The sequence below is a fragment of the Rhinopithecus roxellana genome, chromosome 10 (genome assembly GCF_007565055.1).
Source record: "Rhinopithecus roxellana isolate Shanxi Qingling chromosome 10, ASM756505v1, whole genome shotgun sequence".
Lineage (NCBI taxonomy): Eukaryota > Metazoa > Chordata > Mammalia > Primates > Cercopithecidae > Rhinopithecus > Rhinopithecus roxellana.
Window position 1 is genome coordinate 102516028 of NC_044558.1, and position 23870 is coordinate 102539897.

The 23870-nt window shown below is 49.6% G+C and overlaps 1 protein-coding gene across 3 annotated transcripts in view; it reads left to right on the forward strand.

Moving 5' to 3' along the window:
- Positions 1–23870, forward strand: part of POLE (DNA polymerase epsilon, catalytic subunit) — a 66857-nt gene that overhangs the window by 2777 nt on the left and 40210 nt on the right. For all 3 annotated transcript variants that reach the window (XR_004059748.1, XM_030939808.1, XM_030939809.1), the window contains exons 2-23: positions 5284–5425; positions 5860–5940; positions 6346–6390; positions 6522–6614; positions 6916–7070; positions 8842–8983; positions 9118–9198; positions 9908–10015; positions 10356–10466; positions 10735–10820; positions 11038–11157; positions 12721–12853; positions 13389–13502; positions 13823–14035; positions 14339–14446; positions 17094–17222; positions 17296–17398; positions 17537–17683; positions 18736–18881; positions 20926–21074; positions 21933–22025; positions 22169–22313. Coding sequence is in view for 2 of the 3 variants with exons in the window: in XM_030939808.1 (XP_030795668.1) it covers positions 5284–5425; positions 5860–5940; positions 6346–6390; positions 6522–6614; positions 6916–7070; positions 8842–8983; positions 9118–9198; positions 9908–10015; positions 10356–10466; positions 10735–10820; positions 11038–11157; positions 12721–12853; positions 13389–13502; positions 13823–14035; positions 14339–14446; positions 17094–17222; positions 17296–17398; positions 17537–17683; positions 18736–18881; positions 20926–21074; positions 21933–22025; positions 22169–22313 (2644 nt within the window). In the remaining variant the exon portion in view is untranslated. The remainder of the gene's footprint in view (positions 1–5283; positions 5426–5859; positions 5941–6345; positions 6391–6521; positions 6615–6915; positions 7071–8841; positions 8984–9117; positions 9199–9907; positions 10016–10355; positions 10467–10734; positions 10821–11037; positions 11158–12720; positions 12854–13388; positions 13503–13822; positions 14036–14338; positions 14447–17093; positions 17223–17295; positions 17399–17536; positions 17684–18735; positions 18882–20925; positions 21075–21932; positions 22026–22168; positions 22314–23870) is intronic.

Here is a 23870-nt window from a genome sequence, read left to right on the forward strand (position 1 = left end):
AGAACTGAGGCTGTTCTCTAGCAAGATTTGGAATATAGTTTTTCTGTTTTTTTGATTACAGATGCATCCAAATATTTAAAAGATTAAACCGTTACTATACAGTATGGTGGCGTATCAGTTTCCTGCTGCTGCAGTAACGCACGATCACTTAGTGACTTATATAAATTTATTCTCTTACAGTTTTAGAAGTTAGAAGTCATAATATGAAAGTGTCTGGTTGGTTATATTTCTTGTGATGGTTCCAGGGGGAGAATCTGTTTCCTTGCTGCTTCTCCATCTTCAGAACCAAAGGTTGCATCTGCCCTCCCCACTACCCTCTCTCTCCCATCCCTTTCTCCTTCCTGACTCTGGCTGTCCTGCCTCACTCTACAAGGATTCTTGCCCACCCAGCTAACCAGAATCTCAAGGCCCTTAATGTAGTCACATCTACAAAGTCCCTTTTGTCTTGTAAAATAACATTCATAGATTTGGGGGATTAGGATGGGGGTCTTTTGTGGGGGGTGTCATCCTGCCTGCCTACAACAAGTGGTTATAATCTTTCATGAGAAGTAAGGATCCCAGTCTTGGAATATGGTCATTCTGCTCTTCAGATGGAGGTGATCCAAGGAATACCTTCACACAAAGGAAGTGTCTTCCTTTCTTTTTTTTATCTTGTTCTAAAAGAAAGTTGACAGGAAGGGTTTTTCTTAAGAAATAGTTCTCTGTCCATTTCTGTTTATAAATTAACAACTGGGGATATGATGTAATTAAAGACATGAATTCTACACAGGCTTGGTTTAAATCCTAAAAAAAATTTTTTAACTGGTCTTATTTTAGATGGTTTTCTTTCTTCCTCTCTTATAAAAACACCTGTAATGAATTTCTATATGTAAAATAATTACTTTCTGCACATCAGTTTTCTTGGCATAAGTTTTTAGAAGTGGATCTACAGGGTCCATGGTATTTTGCACAATGACACTGATATTTTAGAAACACTCTCACCTTATGGAGAAATCTAATGATGTCAGAAACGGAATGGTCATGTAGTTTAATCAAGAACTGATATTCTAGGAAACATATAATAGCAATGAACTGGATGAGAGGTGGTAGAAGGAAAGGACCGAGTGTCTGTGATTAGTTGGGGAAAGAACACCTTTGATACCTGGATCATTGGAATAACACGTTTTGCCCTGTTTGGAAGACCACATGGACAGCCTTAAGGGTAACACTGCCTAGGAGAGCAGTCTAGCAAAACATGAGACCTAGCATAACTGTATATGCCTGCATGGCCAAGGCCAGAAAGCAGTCGTGGGAATCTGTTGCTTCTGCAACAGTGAATATGTATTTACCACCCCCACTTATTTATTTACGTTAAGACAAAAAGGCACATGAAAAGTTGAGTTTCCCAGTCAGTGAAGATTGTTCCTCTCATACAGAACAATATGACCCATTTTTATCCACATTTGGTTGTGCTAATATCTGGACTATGCACTCCGGAAGGATATGTTAAATTTTTTTTTTTTTTTTTTTAGGCCGAGTCTCACTCTGTCACCCAGGCTGGAGTACAGTGGCGCAATCTCGGCTCACTGCAAGCTCCGCCTCCTGGGTTCACGTCATTCTCCTGCCTCAGCCTCCCGAGTAGCTGGGACTACAGGCACCCGCCACCGCGCCCGGCTAATTTTTTGTATTTTTAGTAGAGACGGGGTTTCACCGCGTTAGCCAGGATGGTCTCGATCTCCTGACCTCGTGATCCACCCGCCTCGGCCTCCCAAAGTGCAGGGATTACAGGCATGAGCCACCACGCCTGGCCAGGATATGTTAAATTTTTAAGATATATTTTGTTGCAGCAGATGTTTCTGTAACCCTGATTAGTTCACATGCAACAGGTAAACAGGAAAATTATGTTAGTAAAATGTGGTAGTTTTCCTAGGCAAGGGGAATCAGAACAGAGGAGTAGAATTAGAATTACATTCTTTCATAGGAAAGGAAAAAGCTCTTAGCTGGAGTGTTGCACAGATATGTGTCCTGTTGGCTCTGTTTTTCAAAATTTCATGAGTTCCTATACTTGGGCTCCCTCTACAGAGAGGCACATCCTTGGCCTAGCACAGTTCACAGCTTGTGGCAAGTTATTCTTTTCTCCTGTACTCAGAGGTCCACTTGGATCTTCATCATCTTAGTGATCATAAGCTAGCATCTCCACTCTCTAGTTTTGGAGCATTTAAGAAAATAAAACAAACTTTTTTTTTTTTTGAGACAGTGTCTTGCCCAGGCTGGAGTACAGTGGCACGATCTTGGCTTCCTACAACCTCTGCCTCCCAGATTCTAGCCATCCTCCTGTCTCAGCCTCCCAAGTAGCTGGGGCGACAGGTGCGTGCCACCATGCCCAGCTAATTTTTGCATTTTTAGTAGAGACGGGGTTTCACTATGTTGGCCAGGCTGGTCTCGAACTCCTGGCCTCAAGTGACCCGCCCTCCTTGGCCTCCCAAAGTGCTGGGATTACAGTTGTGAGCCACTGTGCCCAGTCCTCAACCTTTTTTTGAGGTAATTGTAGATTGATTCTCATGCAGTTGTCAGAAATGATACAAAGATTCCCTTATCCCTTCACCGTAACATCTTGTGTAACTAGAGTACAATTGTCACAGCTAGGAAATTGACGTTGAGACAACCCATCTACTTTATTTTATCTTATTTTATTTTATTTATTTTTTTGAGACAGAGTTTCACTCTTGTCGCCCAGGCTGGAGTGCAGTGGTGCAATCTTGGCTCAGTGCAACCTCCACCTCCAGGGTTCAAGTGATTCTCCTGCCTCAGCCTCCTGAGTATCTGGGATTATAGGCCCACCCCACCATGCCCAGCTAATTTTTTGTTTTGTTTTGTTTTTTAGCTGGAGTCTCGCTCTGCTGCCCAGGCTGGAGTGCAGTGGCTCCACTCTGCCTCCCAGATTCACACCATTCTCTTGCCTCAGCCACTTAAGTAGCTAGGACTACAGGTGCCCACCACCACACCCAGCTAATTTTTTGTATTTTTAGTAGAGACGGGGTTTCACCATATTAGCCAGGATGGTCTTGATCTCCTGACCTCGTGATCCGCCTGCCTCGGCCTCCCAAAGTGCTGGGATTTAATTTTTTGTATTTTTAGTAGAGACGGAGTTTTGCCATGCTGGCCAGGCTGGTCTCGAGCTCCTGACATCAGGTGATCCACCCGCCTTGGCCTCCCAAAGTGCTGGGATTACAGGCGTGAGCCACTGCGCCTGGCCTGACAGTCCATCGTTTTTATTCAAATCATGTCAGTGTTACATGCACTCTTTTGCTTGTATATGTATTTAGTTCTATGCAGTTTTATTATGTGTGGATTTGTGCGACTACCACCAAAATCAGTATACAGAACAGTCTGTTGGAAGGATCTCTCATACTACCCCTTTATAGCCATAACCACCTCCGTTCCTCCCTTCCCCTCATCCCTGGCAACCAGTAATCTGTTCTCTATCTCTGTAATTTTGTTTCAAAAATACTATTCCAAAAATAGTTTATAAATGGAATCATTAAGTGTATAACTTTGGGGCCAGGCGCAGTGGCTCACGCCTGTAATCCCAGCAATTTCGGAGGCCAAGGTGGGCGGATCACTTGAACTCAGACCAGCCTGGCTAACATGGTGAAACCCTGTCTCTACTAAAAATACAAAAATTAACTGGGTGTGATGGTGCGCCTGTAGTTCCAGCTACTTGGGAGGCTGAGGCACGAGAATCAGTTGTACCCAGGAGGCAGAGGTTGCAGTGTGCTGAGATTGCACCACCGCACTCCAGCGTAGGCGATAGAGTGAGACTCTGTCTCAAGGAAAAAAAAAAAAGTGTATAATTTTGGGAGGTTGGCTTTTTTCACTCAGCATAATTCCCTTGAGGTCCATACAAGTTGTACGTATCAATAAGTTTATTTGGCCAAGTGTGGCGGCTCATGCCTGTAATACCAGCACTTTGGGAGGCTGAGGTGGGCAGATCACTTGAGGTCAGGAGTTCAAAACTAGCCTGGCCAACATGGTGAAACCCATCTCTACTAAAAATACAACGATTTACCCAGGCATGGTGGCGCCTGCCTGTAGTCCCAGCTACTCGGAAGGCCGAGGCAGGAGAATCGCTTGAACCTGGGAGGCGGAGGTTGCAGTGAGCTGAGATCGTGGCACTGCACTCTAGCCTCGGTTACAGAGTGAGACTCCTTCTCAAAAAAAAAAAGGGAAATGTTTATTCCTCTTCATTGCTGAGTAGTATTCCATGGTGTGTGTTTTCTAGGTTCACTCTTCGCCTGCTGAGGATCATCTGGGTTGTTTTCAGTTTTTGACTGTTATGAATAAACATGCTATGAACATGAGGTTTCATTTCTCTGGGATAAAATGACCAGGAGTACAATGCTGGGTTTTATGTTTTTTGTTTTTTTTTTCAACTGAGACACAGTCTCACTCTGTTGCCCAGGCTAGAGTGCAGTGGTGCAATCTTAGCTCACTGCAACCTCCACCTCCTGGGTTCAAACAATTCTACCTCAGCCTCCCAAGTAACTGTGATTACAGGTGCACGCTGCCACACCTGGCTAATTTTTGTATTTTTAGTAGAGGCGGGGTTTTGCCATGTTGGCCAGGCTGGTTTCGAACTCCTGACCTCAAGTGATCCACCTGCCTTGGCTTCCCAAAGTACTGCGATTACAGGCGTGAGCCACTGGGCCTGGCCAGTTTTATGCATTTTTAGTGCTCCAAGAGGCAGCAGTGTCTAGCCATGATTGACTGTTTTTGTTAGATTCTGGTTATAAAGTTGAACAGGTCTTGAAGGGCCTGCCCTAATTGTGTTTTTCCAACGAGTCCTTTTATTTATTTATTTTTTTTTTGAGACGGAGTCTCGCTCTGTCACCCAGGCTGGAGTGCAGTGGCCGGATCTCAGCTCACTGCAAGCTCTGCCTCCCAGGTTCTCGCCATTCTCCTGCCTCAGCCTCCCGAGTAGCTGGGACCATAGGCGTCTGCCACCACGCCCGGCTAATTTTTTGTATTTTTTAGTAGAGACGGGGTTTCACCGGGTTAGCCAGGATGGTCTCAATCTCCTGACCTCGTGATCCGCCCGTCTCGGCCTCCCAAAGTGCTGGGATTACAGGCTTGAGCCACCGTGCCCGGCCGAGTCCTTTTATTTTAATGAGCCTTTTTGCCAAGCTCGGGGTTTTTCAGGAATATATCTACCCTGTCATATCTGAAACACACTAGGTGGGATGAGGGTTGCAGAAATAGGTGGCATTACAAACTGTAAGCACTGGGTTCCCTTCTTTCACTCAGAGATGATGGCGCCACTTCCTCAGTCTCGGCATTCAAGCGCCTGGAACGGAGTCAGTGGACGGATAAGATGGATTTGCGGTTTGGTTTTGAGCGGCTGAAGGAGCCTGGTGAGAAGACAGGCTGGCTCATTAACATGCATCCTGTAAGCACTTGGTCCTTCTCCCACCCAGAAGTATGGCTGCACCCCTTGTTGTCATAGCATAGTCTTTGTCTAAAGAGTGAGGGACACGTGGGGGAACTTTGAGTGGATCAGGTGGGAGATGGAAAGGTTCCCAGCTCTCCTTTCCTCTTTAACGTCATTAAGGGCCACACAGAGGCCACTGTGAGAAGCCAGAGGTGATGGGCATCCCTTTTAGCCATCAGAATAAAGCTTTCAAGGATTGTGAGGGAGAAATGGAGAGAAATCCCCGTTTGGAGTCTGTTACGATGTGGTTCTTGTAAATAAGGCTGGTAGTGTAAACGTAGGGGTGGAGTAAAGACCTAGATGAGAGGGACTGTTTCCCAAAAGGTAGGAGGAAAGTTTCTTTAACTGTGTAGAGGATGATCTTGTGCCTATGTTGACTGATTCTCTTGTAGACCGAGATTTTAGATGAAGATAAGCGCTTAGTCAGTGCAGTGGATTACTACTTTATTCAAGATGACGGAAGCAGATTTAAGGTAAGCCCCTGACCCCGAGAAGCTAAAACCCACTTGCAGTGAGCAGCCGGATCGGATCTAAAATGAGGGGTGTTCATCTAGCTCTGTGACTGTCAGGGAGGGCGTGGGAGAGCAGCCCATAGCCCACCAGAACTCGGGCCCCTGGAGGCCCCATCAGTCATCATGTAAGATGTCCTGAGAGAAGCCAGTTCAGGAAGACTGAATGGTGAGCAGTATTGTCTTTCAGGTTCTTGCCCCTGTGATAAGTGCACATTCTGACTTCCTGTTATGCTTTAAGAGCTACCAAGGTCAAGGCTGCCCTGGCCCTAGGCTGTTCATGGGATGTAGGAGCAAGCAGTCTGTTTTCACTTTTCTCTCCCTTTTTTCTTTCTTCGTCGCCCCTGGATGGGTTGGTGACTCTTACAGGTGGCCTTGCCCTATAAACCGTATTTCTACATTGCAACCAGAAAGGTAAGTATGTTTTATAGATTCAGGTCAGACGACCGGTGTGTCATTCTGTGGTGGGCTTTGCAACTGGGAAATAGGCAAGGAAGGAAATGTATTTTACCAACGGAAAGCCTTTTCATTCTGATCCTGATTAGGGTTGTGAGCGAGAAGTTTCATCTTTTCTTTCCAAGAAGTTTCAGGGCAAAATTGCAAAAGTGGAGACTGTCCCCAAAGAGGATCTGGACTTGGTGAGTATCACCCAGACTTTGCAGGGGTAAATGAGGTCGGGATCTACATTGTCCATAGCAGGTGAGATTGGAAGAGGTAGAAATTCAGGTCATCTATTGGGTGATGGGGCGGTGTGGTGACCCTCTATAAAATTCTTTCAGAGACCTCTACTGGTGTTAGTTGGTGCCACATGCAGAGTTGGACAAGGTGCCTTGAAGTCGCCAACTCTTTGACTTACGTATTTACCTTTGAGTGTTGACCCTCTCACCCATAAAGTCCTGTTTCTCTTCAACCAATGAGCGTGATCTCTTCGCATTACAGCCAAATCACTTGGTGGGTTTGAAGCGAAATTACATCAAGCTGTCCTTCCACACCGTGGAGGATCTTGTCAAAGTGAGGAAGGAGATCTTCCCTGCTGTGAAGAAGAACAGGGAGCAGGATCATGCCAGCGACGCGTACACAGCTCTGCTTTCCAGGTAAACTCTGCTCTTGTGAGCAAAGCATCAGCTGGTTCAGAACGACAAGATGGATAGGAGCCAGGAACACGTAGCAATAAAGTTACCTTAATGGCTGGCTCTATTTGATACGGAAAACTTGAGCAATTAGGTAGAGATTTTTGTATATTCCGTGTTAAATAAAAGAGTGGCTTCCCAGGTTACATTTTATGTGTTAGCTCTCTTTTTCTATGGAGGGGTGAGTTTATGGCTCTAAAGTTGAGTGGTTGTAATAGTGAAGTCACCTTAGAGGGAAAAGATCCCTCATCCTGCTGCCCTAACACAATCCATCTGTGAATTTCATTAAGTGCTGAGATTTACACAGCACATCTTCTCCAGAGAACCTTGGGTATCGTCCATGGAAACTGAAGTCTAGAATGCCAAACACTGTTCATCAAATGTTTGAGCCTCAACTATGATAGGATGCAAAGTAACAGATTAGGAAGAGAAAATCTTGAGTAATGAAGTTTGGATGACTTCGGAAGAACCTACCTTATCCTCTGACAAAACAAGATCAGTTTGGGATGCTGAGCATTTCTACAGTCCCTACCCTGCATCCGCCTTCCCTGGCAATGCCATAAGTTACTTTTTGAAATATTGGAAGGTGTAATCAGAGACTGAGTCCTCAGGTTTGAGCTGTATCTGAGACTCGTCTTTTTCCCCCGAATAGCCCATTCATTATTTGAGCTTATGGGTCAATAGTGACCGCAAGGGTGGGCCACATCTTTAGACACGGTAGAGACCCTTGCATAGGCTGTGTGAAGCCCAGGCCTGCTCTTCAGCCTGCATGAGGCAGCCTCCTGAGTATCAGGACCATGGTGGGATCATGCCTGGGTGCTCTCCTGACTGGCAGCGCTTAATTTTTCTTCCTTTTTTCTTCTATTTACTTATTTATTTTCAGACAGGGTCTTGCTCTGTTGCCCAGGCTGGAGTGCAGTGGTGCAGTCATAGCTCACCATGACCTCGAACTCCTGGGCTCAAGCAATCCTTTCACCTCAGCTTCCTGAGTAACTGGGATCACAGGTGTGTACCCCATGCCTGGCTAATTATTATTATTATTGTTTTTTTGTAGAGATGAGTCTCCCTATGTTTCCCAGGCCTGTCTTGAACTCCTGGGCCTAAGCGCTCCTGCTGCCTCCCAGAGTGCTGGGATTAGAGGCATAAGCCAACATGCTTGGCCCTCTTTTTTTTTTTTTTAGTTGGGGTGTAACTCACATCATATAAAATGCATACATCTTACACTGAATTTTTTTCCTGTCTGTAGGGTTATCATCCAAGCAATTCTTTATTTTTTTGAGACGGAGTCTCGTTCTGTTGCCCAGGCTGGAGTGCAATGGCGCAATCTTGGCTCACTGCAGCCTTCGCCTCCCAGGTTCAAGTGATTCTCCTATCTCAGCCTTCCAAGTATCTGGGATTACAGGCGTGCACCACCACGCCTGGCTAATTTTTGTATTTTTAGTAGAGACGGGGTTTCACCGTGTTGGCCACGCTGGTCTCGAAGTCCTGACCTCGGGTGATCCGCCCCCCTTGGCCTCCCAAAGTGCTGGGATTATAGGCATGAGCTGCCATGCCTGGCCCAATCCAAGCCATTCTTAAAGGAAGGACTGCCCTGGTCATTGAAACCACCTCAATTTACCTTTTGTGTTTCCTCAGTTAGAACTCTGGTCTCATCTCTTGCTACTGATTTGGAACTCTGGTCCTACCTCCTCCAGACCCTGGCAGCTGAGTTAGTTGCTCTCTTGTTAATTCCTAGTGTTCTGCAGAGGAGTGGTGTCGTTACTGATGAAGAGGAAACCTCTAAGAAGATAGCCGATCAGTTGGACAACATTGTGGACATGCGCGAGTACGATGTTCCCTACCACATCCGCCTCTCCATTGACCTGAAGATCCATGTGGTGAGTAGGGCAGGGTTGGGTTGCTACTCTCATGAATTTCCTAACAGCCAGGAGATGATCATTATGGGTGAATCCACACAGGAGTAGACTTTCCTGGATGTAGAACTCCAGTTAACACACTGTGTGTTTTGCAGGCTCATTGGTACAACGTCAGATACCGTGGAAATGCTTTTCCAGTGGAAATCACCCGCCGAGATGACCTTGTTGAACGACCTGTAAGTTTTGTTGCTTGTATTACCTTCATCGTAAAATTTCTGGTTTTCTGGAGAGAATATTCTTCAGTGCTGAAGAGTAAATTTGACTCAAAGATATGTTTCCTGCTTTCCCCCCAAATACTTTATTAAAGGAAATATGGAGTTAGAATTTTTCATCAGTTTCTGACAGTATCATTTCCTTTTTTGTTACATATCACTGCATGACATCAGTATTTGAGCTAGGCAGGATGTGGACATTTGAGGGAAAGCTAGGACTTCCATTGGGTAGTTGGTAGTGAAGAGACGTGGTGAAAAATGGATTTGTAACTAGAAGGCCTTGGTTCGAACATGACTTTGTGGTGTTGGGAAAGTCTTTGTATTCAGTTTTCTCTTTTCCGAAACAAAGATATCATCTCTGTGCCACATTTACCTTTCAGGGTTGTCATCACCATCAGAATGAGGTGATGTCTTCTAAAGAGTTTTTCTACTAAAGTTCTGTGACTTTAGGCTTGTCCTGTGATCAGCTGCTCTCTCAGGCGTGTGAGTTTCCACGCCATGGGGAGCCGTGATGCTCTTGACGTAGGTTGGTCAGTCTTAGGGTCCCTCTCCCAGCTCTGGAGCCTTTTCACTCTTAACAACCAGAGGGAGGTAGAGCAGGCCGGGGGCGGGTGTTCAGGGAGGCCTGATGGGGAGTTTAGAGCTTGGCTTTATTCTTATTTTGTCCCCACAGGACCCTGTGGTTTTGGCATTTGACATTGAGACGACCAAACTGCCCCTCAAGTTTCCTGATGCTGAGACAGACCAGATTATGATGATTTCCTACATGATCGACGGCCAGGTGAGCAGGCGGCTTCTGGGAAGAAAGCTCCTGGGATGGAGACCTTGTCTGGTCCCCATACTAGAGCAGCGTCTGCCCCACAGTTAGGATTTGTTGAGTGAATAATGAGTTAGTCCAGGAATGGGAGCAGCTAAGCCGTTCCGACTTCCAACTGTACCCTCCCCTTTCCAGTGGGAATCCAGACATGGAGGGTCTCTTCTCAGGAAGCTTAGGGCACTTTCACGTTGCTGTGGACTTCTTTTAGTGAGAATCTGTAGGCAGAGTGTGTGGGCAGGGTGGGGGCGCCAGGTCTTGGCTTTGTAGCCTCTGACTTGTGCTAATTTCTAATGAACTTCGCTAGGGCTACCTCATCACCAACAGGGAGATTGTTTCAGAAGATATTGAAGATTTTGAGTTCACCCCCAAGCCAGAATATGAAGGGCCGTTTTGTGTTTTCAATGAACCCGATGAGGTAAGGAGGTATCACTTGTGAAACTGCCTGGTATTGTGGGAAGAAGGGGCATCCGGATCTTTCCAAGGCCTCAGGCATTCCGTCAGATCAGAATTGCAGCTCCATCAGCCTCGTTCTTAGGGTATGACCCTCTTTTCTGCCAGAAATGGGCTGGGGGCAGGAATAAGGGCCAGCATGAGGCTGCTGCTTCTGAACTTTGGGGGAGGAATTTGGAGATAGCTTGAAGAAGAGAAAGAGCAGACCTCTGACTGCTGTGACTTGGGTTTAGGCTCATCTGATCCAAAGGTGGTTTGAACACGTCCAGGAGACCAAACCCACCATCATGGTCACCTACAACGGAGACTTTTTTGACTGGTGAGTCTGTGTCTTCTCTGTGAGTAACTGGGCAGCGTTTGAGAGGGAGGGCATTGCATGGTGCGGGGGCGCTTCCCATGTTGACTGAGGAGGTGGCTTCTGGGTTCACTCCGCACCTCCCGTGTCTCAGTTCCTCCCTGGATCTGAGGGAGGAATGGAGAAAGGGGAATTAGAGCCTGATCTTCCCACTTGCTTGTCTGTCCTCTTTCGAACCCAGGCCATTTGTGGAGGCCCGGGCAGCAGTCCATGGTCTGAGCATGCAACAGGAGATAGGCTTCCAGAAGGACAGCCAGGGGGAGTACAAGGCGCCCCAGTGCATCCACATGGACTGCCTCAGGTAGGGGCCGCAGAGCAGCACGGCTCGTCACTGCTGTCTGTGAGCGAGATCTGAAGGCCTCTTGCAGACTGTGCTGTCACCACATCTCATGGGAGGAGGGTGGCCTCTGAGAGGCTGTTTCAGGTCACCCAAGAGGATGGCAGCTGCCACCCTGCCGGGGCCCGGGGTGTGCTGTCTTTGAGTGTTGGCTGACAATTCGTCAGTGACCAGGCACATTGAGCATCAGCCTCTGGGGTGGGGAAGCCACCGGCAAGACACACTCAATGCACAGGCCCCAGAGCTAGGACCTCACGGAGCTGCACTGCCCAGGCCAGACTGGGGCTGCCTCACAGGATGAGCCTCACAGGACGAGCGCAGATTCCACATGAGCTGGGGTGGGAGGCAGCTCAAAGCTGCAGAGAGAAGGAGGCTGGAAGGGAAGGAAGGGGAGGAAGGGAAGGGAAGTTAGGGAAGAAAGGGAAAGGAGGGAAGGAAGGGAAAGGAGGGCTTCCATGACCTCTGTACTCTGCACAGTGCCACTGGAGCGCTTGAAGCCTGAATACGTTTCTGTTTAGCTCTGACGTTCAGCACTTGGCTTGGAGAGGGAGGCCAGGAGGCTGGGTGGGGCTGGTTTAGCATGTGACAGTCCTGATCCAAGGCAGGGAGTGAGGGGCGTGAGGCTGCAGGGTCGGTCATGTGGGGCAGGGGCAGGGGGAGACCCAGGGGTGCTGGTTCTCAGGGAGGGGGTGACACCTGGGGATTTTGTGCCATCCATGGCGACAGGGAATGGGTAAAGAAGGGACTTGAGGTAGGAGGTGACCCCGCTACCGATATGCCAGCCTGGAAGCCCCACCCATATGGGGGCCCTGAAGACCACCATGAGGCTTGGTTTGGGCTCGCGCTGTGGATTGGGACTCACTGGGATGTGAGTGGGTCTTGGTGAAAGCTAGGGTAGTGGTTGAACTGAAGGCAAGAGGTAAAGTGAGAGAAGAGGGCCACAGGGTGGAGGCTGTGGGGGGCGGAGACCGGACATGGCCCCTGGACGGCTGCCTCAGGAAGGCATCTGTAGGGAGGAGGTGGCGATAGGTTTCGGGTAGAGTGTGGGGGCCTTCTTTTCTTAATTTTTATTTAATTTTTATTCTACTTGGCATCCCATCTTGCTTTCTATTAAAGGAGGGTGGGCTTGAGTGTTTCCGTGCTGAAGGGACAGTGTGAGGAGAGAAGCTCAGTGTGGTTGATAGAACTAGGCCCCAGCAGTACAGACCTGAGGTCTGGGGGAAAGGCCCAAGGAGGCGGGGCGCCTGCCAGAGAGGCCACAGGCTCAGCCGAGGGTGGGAGGAAGGCAAGGGCCAGAAGGACCGGTCCTGGTGCTTCCTTGTGTTGTGGATAGGTCTGTGAGATTAACTAGATCCGAATGAAGGGTTTTCATGAGGGGCCTACACCGTTTGGGGCTTTGGTGTGAGGCTCCTGGGTGCCTGTTAGGACCTTGCATCTGTCTATGTGGTGCCCAGTTTTGCCGATTCTCAGGGGTTCCCGGGCTGCATGTTAGAATCGTCCTGGCTTCTGTTTTCATTCTACTTCCAGGTGGGTGAAGAGGGACAGTTACCTTCCCGTGGGCAGCCATAATCTCAAGGCGGCCGCCAAGGCCAAGCTAGGCTATGATCCTGTGGAGCTGGACCCAGAAGACATGTGTCGGATGGCCACGGAGCAGCCCCAGGCACGTAAGCCACATCCTGCCTCCCTCTGCTGCTGTGTGCACACGTGTATGCCAGCCCGCTCCACCCAGCAGGCTGTGTCTTCGGGACAGACATGTTTTGTCCTGTGCCCGTCTCCTTACTGCGTGTGCGGCAGGCTGGTCGGGCCAGGCTTTGCTTTCTATGCTTCACACTTGACCCTGGGCTCTTTTTTTTTTTTTTTTGAGATGGAGTCTTGCTCTGTCGCCCAGGCTGGAGTGCAGTGGCCAGATCTCAGCTCACTGCAAGCTCCGCCTCCTGGGTTTACGCCATTCTCCTGCCTCAGCCTCCCGAGTAGCTGGGACTACAGGCGCCTGCCACGTTGCCCGGCTAGTTTTTTGTATTTTTAGTAGAGACGGGGTTTCACCGGGTTAGCCAGGATGGTCTCGATCTCCTGACCTCGTGATCCGCCCGTTTCGGCCTCCCAAAGTGCTGGGATTACAGGCTTGAGCCACCGCGCCCGGCCGACCCCGGGCTCTTGACTTTGATGGCCCTGCTTCTCTGGCGTTCTCTCCTCAGACACTGGCCACGTATTCCGTGTCAGATGCTGTCGCCACTTACTACCTGTACATGAAGTACGTCCACCCATTTATCTTCGCTCTGTGCACCATCATTCCCATGGAGCCCGATGAGGTGAGTATCTTCTGTCCTCTCAGGACCCTGGCCTCCTCAGCTCTTGCCCCATTCCAAATGCACTGAAGCTGAATTGAGGTGGACATCCCATGAGTACTGGCACCAAAGACGGCAGTAGAATTCTGGTGTGTGATGTTAGGGATGTCCTTTGGGAATTCTCTGGCTCCAATGTGAGGAAGGAACCACAGGAGAATTTGCAGCCATTACCATGAGGTTTTTCTCTCCTTTCACACTGAAGTTCAGTTTAGGTTCCTGGACTTTGCCTGCAAGTCAAGGCCTTTGGTGTCACTTTTGGCTGGAAGCCTTGGTTTCTCTTGCAGGTGCTGCGGAAGGGCTCTGGCACGCTGTGTGAGGCCTTGCTGATGGTGCAGGCCTTCCACGCCAACATCATCTTCCCCAACAAGCAGGAGCAGGAGTTCAATAAGCTGACAGACGACGGACACGTGCTGGACTCTGAGACCTACGTCGGGGGCCACGTGGAGGCCCTCGAGTCTGGGGTCTTCCGCAGCGATATCCCTTGCCGGTTTAGGATGGTGTGCTTCTTCCCTGGGATTCAGTTTCTTCCCACTCTTGTGCTGTGGTAGGACCCAGAAGCTGCAGGGGCTGAAATAAAGCCCCTTTTCCCAATCTTGTCCCATGGCCCCTCACCAGCTTCTCTGGCCCAGCTCCCCCCTGGGGTTTCTTTAGGGCAGTGCACTGCAGGGTGCACACGTGAGTCCTTCCAGAGCTTTCTCGGGCACATCTGGCCACTTGCAGCCATAGCATCAGACCTGAGGCAGGCTAGTGTGGATGTGTTTCCCCTCTGACCCCTGTCGTCTCACTGTCGTTTGTGCCAGAATCCTGCCGCCTTTGACTTTCTGCTGCAGCGGGTGGAGAAGACCTTGCGCCACGCCATTGAGGAAGAGGAGAAGGTTCCTGTGGAGCAAGTCACCAACTTTGAAGAGGTAACCGTCCGGGTGGCAGGAAGAGCTAGTCTGTGTTTGGTGCCTTCTTCACAGACCACATCTTTCAGCAGCACGTTTATTGTGCACCTGCTGCGTGTGATGCTGTGGACAGATGACACAGGGTCTCTGGTGGGACAGGGCAGTCATGGTTGTGACGTGTGATGCTGTCTGCCAAGGTTGGAGAGCTTCATGAGAGGTGGGGTGTGAGCCGCTCCTGAAATGCAGTGACATGGAAGGTGGGTCCTGGTGGGATGTGTCCCGTGTCCCGTTTTAAGGCATTAGGACTTCATTTTATAGGCATTGGGGAGCCATTGGAGGTTTTAAATTTTATTTTTTATTGGTGAGACTTAAAAATGACAGTAAATTCCTACAAATGACTGGATTAGCGACTGTAAAATCTGTTCACAAAATGGTTAGAAAGCACACTTACAAAGTGTGTTATGTGACTGGAGAGAGAGACACCAGTTCTTTTCTGATCCTCGTTCCTCAGGACGTGGCACGTCTCAGGTTTTTTTTTTTTTTTTTTTCTTCTCATTTTTGAGATGGAGTCTCACTGTTGTTGGCCTGGGCTGGAGTGCAATGGCATGATCTTGGCTCGCTGGAACCTCTGCCGCCCAGGTTCCAGCGATTCTCCTGCCTCAGGCTCCCCAGTAGCTGAGATTACAGGCACCCGCCACCATGCCTGGCTAATTTTTGTATTTTTATTAGAGACGGGGTTTCACCATGTTGTCCAGTCTGATCTTGAACTCCTGACCTCGTGATCTGGCTGCCTTGGCCTCCCAAAGTGCCTGGATTACAGGTGTGAGCCCCTGCACCCGGCCTATCTGAGGTCTTCATATCAGGCACTGTGCAGCACTACATCATGTTCAGTGAGGCTGCTGGTTTAGAGTTTTTAACAGTTTTCACACTGATGCCAAGAAGCTTTTTTTTTTTTTTCTGGAGTCTTGCTTTGTCGTCCGCACTGGAGTGCAATGGCACGATCTCAGCTCACGGCAACCTTTGCCTCCCGGGTTCAAGCGATTCTCCTGCCTCAGTCCTCCTGAGTAGCTGGGATTACAGGTGCCCGCCACCATGCCTGGCCAATTTTTGTATTTTTAGTAGAGATGAGGTTTCACCATGTTGGCCAGGCTGGTTTCAAACTCCTGACTGTAACTGATCTGCCCACCTCAGCCTCCCAAAGTGCTGGGATTACAGGTGTGAGCCACTGTGCCTGCCCCCAAGAAACATCTTGTAATAGATTCACAAGCCAAAATTTAAACAAGAATATGTGTACACTCTTTGCAAACTGTGAAGCACTGTTTGGCTTTTGTCGGCCACAGCTATTATTATACTGCAGGGAACTCTCATGAACCGATCAGGAAGAGAGCCTTGTCTGAATAACAAATAGGAGTTAAAGAATGTCAGCCGTGGCCAGGCGCGGTGGCTCACGCCTGAAATCCCAGCACTTTCGGAGGCTGAGGCAGGTAGATCACAAGGTCAGGAGATGGAGACCATCCTGGCTAACACGGTGAAACCCCGTCTCTACTAAAAACATACAAAAAAATTAGCCAGGCGTGGTGGCGGCGCCTGTAGTCCCAGCTACTCAGGAGGCTGAGGCAGGAGAATGGCGGGAACCCGGGAGGCGGAGCTTGCAGTGAGCTGAGATCGCGCCACTGCACTCCAGCCTGGGCCACAGAGCGAGACTCCGTCCCCCCAAAAAAAAAGAAAGAAAAGCCCGGGGTCGTCTTTGTGTCCCTGAGGAGTCACCTGTGGGGTGGAGGGTGGCTGGGGGGATGTCAGCAGGGGCTCACAGCCACGTGGGGCGTGTCCAGGTGGTGGTTCCACGTGGAAACTTGGTCATTCACTTGTCCCAGCGCATCCTCCCCTTCTTGGACTGGACAGCTTTTCAGAACACGCTATTACTGGGTAGGGGAAAGTGCAGTGGAGGCTCTTCCCCAGCTGATTCTTTTACCTATAATTCAAGTAGAAACAATAGGTGGTGGTGTGGTATTTCCTGTTCTATGGGATATATATTATTCTTTGTAATCACTTTTTTCTTAAAATTTTAGGTGTGTTTTCTAGTTTTACTACTTTGGGGGGTTTTAAGGATTTTTCTTTTTCTTTTTGTTTGAGACAGGACCTGGCTCTGTTGCCCAGGCTGGAGTGCAGTGGTGCAATCTGGGCTCACTACAGCCTTGACCTCAGGGGCTCAAGTGATTCTTCCACCCTAGCCTTCCGAGTAGCTGGGACTACAGGTGCCACCGCCACACACAGCTACTTTTTTATTTTTTGTAGAGACGGGGGTCCCATTGTGTTGCTTAGGCTGGTCTTGAACTCCTGGGCTCAAGTGATCCTCTGGCCTTAGTCTCTCAAAGTGCTGGGATTACAAGCGTGAACCATTGCACCTCACCTAAAGGTTGTTTTTTTTTTTTTTTTAATACTAAGGAGAGTTTGGTATTCAAGTAATTTTCTAATAAGACCACCAAATTTAATGTATTTCATAGAAATGATGGCAACCCTTGTTAACTTTTTTCTTCTGACTAGTTTTTGCTCTATTTAGATATTTTTCAGCTTTTTCCTCTCCCGAATGTCTAAAAGGGGTTGGTGAACTACAGCACACAAGGCAGGCTTGGTCACCAGCCTCCACTGAGTTTTGCTTTCTCTGCAGGTGTGTGATGAGATTAAGAGCAAACTCGCCTCCCTGAAGGACTTGCCCAGCCGCATCGAGTGTCCACTCATCTACCACCTGGACGTGGGGGCCATGTACCCCAACATCATCCTGACCAACCGCCTGCAGGTGAGACTTTACTTCCTGCCTCAGAGTCAGAGCTCTTTCTGCCCAGCCCTAAGTGCTTTCTCACCCCTCGCAGCCTTCTGCCATGGTGGACGAAGCCACCTGTGCTGCTTGTGACTTCAATAAGCCTGGAGCGAACTGCCAGCGGAAGATGGCCTGGCAGTGGAGGGGCGAGTTCAGTAAGTGTTGGCTGCCTGGATGAGCACTCAGTGGGAAACGGGTGGGTGAGTGTCGGCCACCTTTCACCATACACACTCGGTGGGAAGCTGGTGCATCTGTGCCTCCTTTTGAACTTGCTCCCATTGCCTTCTTCCCAGTGCCAGCCAGTCGCAGCGAATACCATCGGATCCAGCACCAGCTGGAGTCGGAGAAGTTCCCTGCCTTGTTCCCAGAGGGGCCAGCTCGGGCCTTTCACGAACTGTCCCGCGAGGAGCAGGCGAAATACGAGAAGAGGAGGCTGGCGGGTGAGTGCCTTGGCATGGTCGCGGCTGTAAAGATGTGGCTCCTGCTCCCACTTTCTGTTCTTGCTTGGCTGTGTTGGTCCGTCCCAGCTGGGGTCGCAGAAGTGTTGTCACTGGAAGTGCTCTGGGTCACTAAGCTGTGCTCTCGCTGCAGGATCCTTTATTTGCTTCCCCTTCTGTAGGTGTTAGACACTGCTGTTCTGTGGTCTTGGGGTATCTGGCCTGTTCCTACCCCTGGGCTGTCCTATTTCTTTCTTCCTTTTTTTTTTTTTTTTAAAAAAAAAAACAGGGTCTCACTCTGTCACCCAGGCTGGAGTGCAGTGATGTGATCTTGGCTCACGGCAGCCTCGACCTCCCAGGTGCCGGCAATCCTCCCATCTCAGCCTCCTAAGTAGCTGGGACTACAGGTGTGCGCCACCATGCCTGGCTAATGTTTTGTATTTTTTGTAGAGCTGGGGTCTCGCCATGTTGCCCAGGCTGGTCTCAAACTCCTGGGATCAAGTGATCCGCCTGCCTCGGCCTCTTAAAGTGCTGAGATTACAGGTGTGAGCCACCGTGCCCGGCCTCCTTTATTTTTTATTTTTTTTATTTTTTTATTTTTTTTATTTTTTTTTTTGAGACGGAGTCTTGCTCTGCCGCCCAGGCTGGAGTGCAGTGGCCGGCTCTCAGCTCACTGCAAGCTCCGCCTCCCGGGTTCACGCCATTCTCCTGTCTCAGCCTCCCGAGTAGCTGGGACTACAGGCGCCCGCCTCGTCGCCCGGCTAGTTTTTTGTATTTTTTAGTAGAGACGGGGTTTCATCGTATTAGCCAGGATGGTCTCGATCTCCTGACCTCATGATCCGCCCGTCTCGGCCTCCCAAAGTGCTGGGATTACAGGCTTGAGCCACCGCGCCCGGCCCCGGCCTCCTTTTTCAATATGAGAAACTAGCAGTATATCTGAGCTGTTGCTCCTTTGTGGTGACGTAGAAGCCATGTTCTTCAGCACCCCTGTGCCCTGGCTCCCTCTGCTCTGGGAGATCTCACCCACCTGCTCCGCCCCTCTCCATCATGCTTAGATTACTGCCGGAAAGCCTACAAGAAGATCCACATCACCAAGGTGGAAGAGCGCCTCACCACCATCTGCCAGCGGGAAAACTCCTTCTACGTGGATACCGTGCGTGCCTTCCGGGACAGGCGCTATGAGTTCAAAGGGCTCCACAAGGTGAGTTCTGAGGTGCTGCAAGCTTTGGCCTCTGTAAGGGCAGTTTCGGTTGGCTCATGAAATGGGCACTCTTGGCTCCTTGCCTGGGATCCTCCAAGCAGACACCTGCGCTCGGATGATAACATGCAGTTGTTTTTGACTTGGAAGAGTTGATGGCCACGAAGGACGTAGACCATCATCCATCCTGGTCCAAGGCCTCAGAGGAACCCTAAAGGATGATTTCTGAAGTGATTATTTAGAGCAGGGGTCAGCAAGCTACAGCTGGCTGGCCGTTTGAGTACATCAAGTTTTACAAACCCAGCTGCCTTCACCTATTGCTTGTCTCTTTCCCGCTGTCATGGGAGGTGAGGAGTTCCGAGAAACTCTAAGGTCTTCTCGTCTGTGGTATTCACCATCCAGACCTTCGTGTTTAACTGACGTATTTCATCCAGTAGGAACATGGAAAATGCATAGCAACACCTCTGTTTTGATATCAATGGGTCATTATTTTACATCTAATCAGATTGAGCAATTTTTTTTCTGAGAGACCTTCACTGTAGACTCAGCACGGCCCCTGCTGTGCAGCCTCCTGGCATCCTGCACTGCCCTGCTGAACTCATTGTCATACGTTCTTTTTTATAATGATAAGGCAGACATAATATGATATTTAGTGTTTTTAAGTGCTCAGTTTAGGGGCATGAAACATATACTGTTGTGCAACTATCACCACTATCTACCTCCAGAACTCTTCGCCTTCTCAAATGGAAACTCTTGTCTCCTTTAAACCGTAGCTCCCCACCTCCTCCCCTGGCCCCTAGCGACCCCCATTCCACTTTCTGTCTCTGAATTCCACGACTCTAGGGATGTCATGTAAGTGAACCGTGCAGTATTTGTATATTTGTGACTGACTTTTTCACTTAGCATGATGCTTTCTTTTTTGGAGACGGGATCTCACTCTGTCACCCAGGTTGGGGTACAGTGGTGTGACCTTGGCTCACTGCAGCCTCCACCTCCCAGGCTCAAGTGATCCTCCCACCTCAGCCTCTCCAGTAGTTGGGACCATGCCTGATTTTTGTAGTTTTGGTAGAGACGGGGTTTCACCATGTTACCCAACCTGGTCTCAAGGTCCTGAACTCAGGTCATCTATCCACTCCAGCCTCCCACAGGGCTGGGATTACAGGCATGAGCCACCGCACCCAGCCTTAGCATGATGTTTTCAAGATTTATCAACATACAGCATGTATCCATACTGCATTTTTGTAAATGGCTGAACAACATTTCGTTGTGTGGATTTGTCACATTTTGTTTATCCTTCCTACATGGATGTTCACTTGGCTTGCTTCCACCTTTTGGCTATTGCGAGTAATCCTGGTTTGAACACGGGGTACAAGTATGTCTTCAGGTCTCTGCTTTCGGTTTTTTTGGATATGCACCCAGCAGTATAGTTGTTGGGTCATATGGTAATTCTACACTTACCTTTTAAGGAACTGCCGTACTGTCTCACTTTATTTTAATGAAGCAATTGCTAAATTACTTGTTCATCTGTCTCCCTCGTCAAATAAGCACCGAAAGTGTAGTGACTGCCTCGTGCTTCAGAGTGCAGTGGAGTTCCTGGCACATACTAGGCACTCAGTAATTATCTTAATGAATTTGTTTTTGTTCTTTAAATACCAAGCCTTTAAAAACCTTTTCTCATGTTGGATGGGGAATTGGATGAGACATCTGCGGTCTTAGCTGCGTTTCTGTGTTGATTGGTTTTACCAGGGACCTCCCGAGTAGCTTTTGTTCCCTAGAAAGTGTGCTGAAGAGTTTAGAGATCTCAGGCCATAGAATCTACAATGTTCAAATGATTCTGTCAACACAGAGAGAGACAGAATAAAGGAAGTGTGACAAAATATTGACAATTGGCCAGTCTAGGAGAAGAATGTACAGTCTTCTTTGTACTGGTATTTTAGGTTTTCTATAGATTTGAAAATGTTCAAAATACTAAAAACCTGGGCCATTGACGTTGTAGAATGTGAGACGGAAGAATCTGTGAGGTGCTGCATGTTCATGTGCTTCTCAGGTGTGGAAAAAGAAGCTCTCGGCGGCCTTGGAGGTGGGCGACGCGGCCGAGGTGAAGCGCTGCAAGAACATGGAGGTGCTGTACGACTCACTGCAGCTGGCCCACAAGTGCATCCTGAACTCCTTCTACGGCTACGTCATGCGCAAGGGGTAGGTGGGGCCCAGGCCCAGGAGAGGCCCAGGAGAGGCTTATGGGAGGAATGGAGGAGTCCACGTTTAGGGCGGCTTCAGGTGTAGGTTGCCACGCATGGAGGGCTGTTCATCTGATTCAAGGAATATTGGAGGGAGCAGGCTTTGGGCTGGGGTGGGGCTGGGAGGTTGAGGAGAATGGGGGCCACACTGACTTTGAGGGTCTGGGCATCCATGAGTGATGCGTGCTGTGGGGTGTATGTGTCTCTGCATCGTGGGCTGAAGACACGACTTGCCATTTTCCAGCGTGTTTATGTCTCACAGCGTGGATCCTCACTCAGGGACTGGCAGTCTAGGGCAGTTGCTTCACATCACGTTTGTGTGTCAGGGTGGGGCAGAGAAGCAACTGACAAGGGGCATGGGGCTGGTGCCGGGAGAGGGGAGGGTGGGGCAGCTGACATCAGGGCTGGGACCCAGGCTGGAGGAGGGTCAGGCCTGGTAGGTAGGCCTGGGCTTTCTCTGAGAAGCTGGAGGTGAGAATGGGGCTTGGGAGGAGGTGTGAAGAGAGTAGAGAAGGTGTGAATGGTCCTGGGTGGTATTAAGAGTCCTGCTGAGGCTGGAGTCCTGAACGGATGCAGTGGCACATATTGCACCCTTCCAGATCCTTCCTGAGCCATGCTGGGCACCAAGGTGAGGACAGAGAAGTGTCCTTGGACACAGCCAGATTCTACCTTAGTTCTGTCCTAGTACATGCACATTTGGCTGCCTCCCTTGTCCCTGTCACGTCTCTCCTTGTCCTCCTCCCTGCTCCTTACTGCCTCTGATACCCCCTGGAGGAGCCATGCCAGCCCCACCCACCAGTTTGTGGTGTCCTCTCAGGGCTCGCTGGTACTCCATGGAGATGGCTGGCATCGTCTGCTTCACAGGGGCCAACATCATCACCCAGGCGCGGGAGCTGATCGAGCAAATTGGGTGAGCGCAGAAGGGGAGCCGTGGGGCTGGGAGCAGGTCCTGGGAGCAAGCGTGAGCAGGAAGGAAGGAGGGAAGGCTGGAGGCCACACACTGGGCGGGAAGGAAAGGGGAACTTATGACCTCGCTCCTCTCTTTCTCTGAAGGAGGCCCTTAGAGCTGGACACAGATGGAATATGGTGCGTCCTGCCTAATAGCTTCCCAGAAAATTTTGTCTTCAAGACGACCAATGCGAAGAAGCCCAAGGTGACCATCTCCTACCCAGGCGCCATGTTGAACATCATGGTCAAGGTTAGTCTGGGGCCTCCGGTCCTGAAGCGCTGGCTGGCCTGGTGTCGGTGCCCTGGCGTCACTGGCTCTGCAGCACCTCACAGTGTGCGTGCCTTCCTGGCACCCAGCACCCTCCCAGCACTGCCCACATTGCTTTTCTATAGCCTGAAGACCATGGTCAGAAGGTATCAAGTGATTCCACTCCTTTCTCTTTCAGCATAGCACCCAGACTTTTTTGCTTTTAACTTTTTATTTTGAAATAATTTTAAACTTACAGGAAATTACAAAAATAGTACAGAGAATTTCTGTATCCCCGTCAACCTGCTTCCCCTAACGCTGACCTCGCATAAACCATGGTGCGCTTGTCAAAACTAAGAAACCTATGTCTGTGCCCCTGTAACTGCACCGCAGACCTCACCTGGATTCCCCGTTTTCCCACCACAGCCCCTCCTCTCTCCCAGGATCCCGGCAAGGACCCACGTGGAGATGAGTTGTCCTGTCCTGGTCCTTGTGTCACGACCTCAACCTTTGGTGGTGCCGGCCAGGCAATGGTTGGCTGTCCCTTGATCAGGGGTTGTCTGTTGTTTCTTGTGACTAGACTGAGGTGATTTGGGTTTTTGGAGCAACTCCACAGGGGTGACACCCTCCCCACGTTCTCAGGTGCATCGTGTTGGTTTGTGGTGGTGTGGTAGTGTGGGTGTATTGTGGGGACGGCTTAGTCTCCTGCCTGAGGGGCTTCTGCAGGCCTTACTGTGGCGCTCCTGTGCCCCCTCCTATGCGGCTCTTCAGTCATAAATACACACCCAGTGGGGAGGAATAAGCGTCCCTGGAGAAGGGCTATCAGAGTTTCTGGACATGTATTAGAGCCATCACAGCAGCAAATAAATATTGTGGAGCAGGTGCTTTGAGACCGTGCGTCCCCAGCTGCTCCGTAAGCTTCTGTCCACTGTGTTAGCGTTGCTGGTGGGCTGTGTTTGCTGGTGGGCTGCACCTGAAGCAGTTATAGCTGGGGTTTCCTGTGGTGGTTTTTCCCTGTTTCCCCCATTCCTTCTACTGTATTAGTTGGGATCCTGTAGGGAAACGTTGTTATCCTTCTTTCCCATTTGTTCTCACTTATTTGTCTGCTCATTGACATCAGTGTGGATTTGCGGATCCGAGTGGACATCCTGGGGTTATTGTTCTTAGGACCAGAGTGGCTTCCTGCTCCACATGTTCCCCTTGGGCCACTGGGGCCTGCTGGTTTGTGGCGTGTTCTTGGGACGTGCCCTCTTCTTGTCTTTGTTTCTGGAGCACTTTCTTACTTCTTGGTACTGTAAAGTCCACCAGCCTCATCTTGTATTTTCCCTGCTCCAACCTGGAGTCAGCCAGTTCTCCGAGAAGAATGATGTAAAAACCCGAGATGGGGCGCTGGCTGTGCTCACTGTTCCTGGGAGTGTCATAGCTTCCGGTCTCTCACAGTGGAGGCGGCCAGGAAGCATGTCTCTAGTAACGCACGCACACAGAGCTGTTTATTTCTGTGTCTGTCTGCCTGGATGCGTTTAAACACATGAATCTGTCCCTTTCTTATTAGTGGCTTCT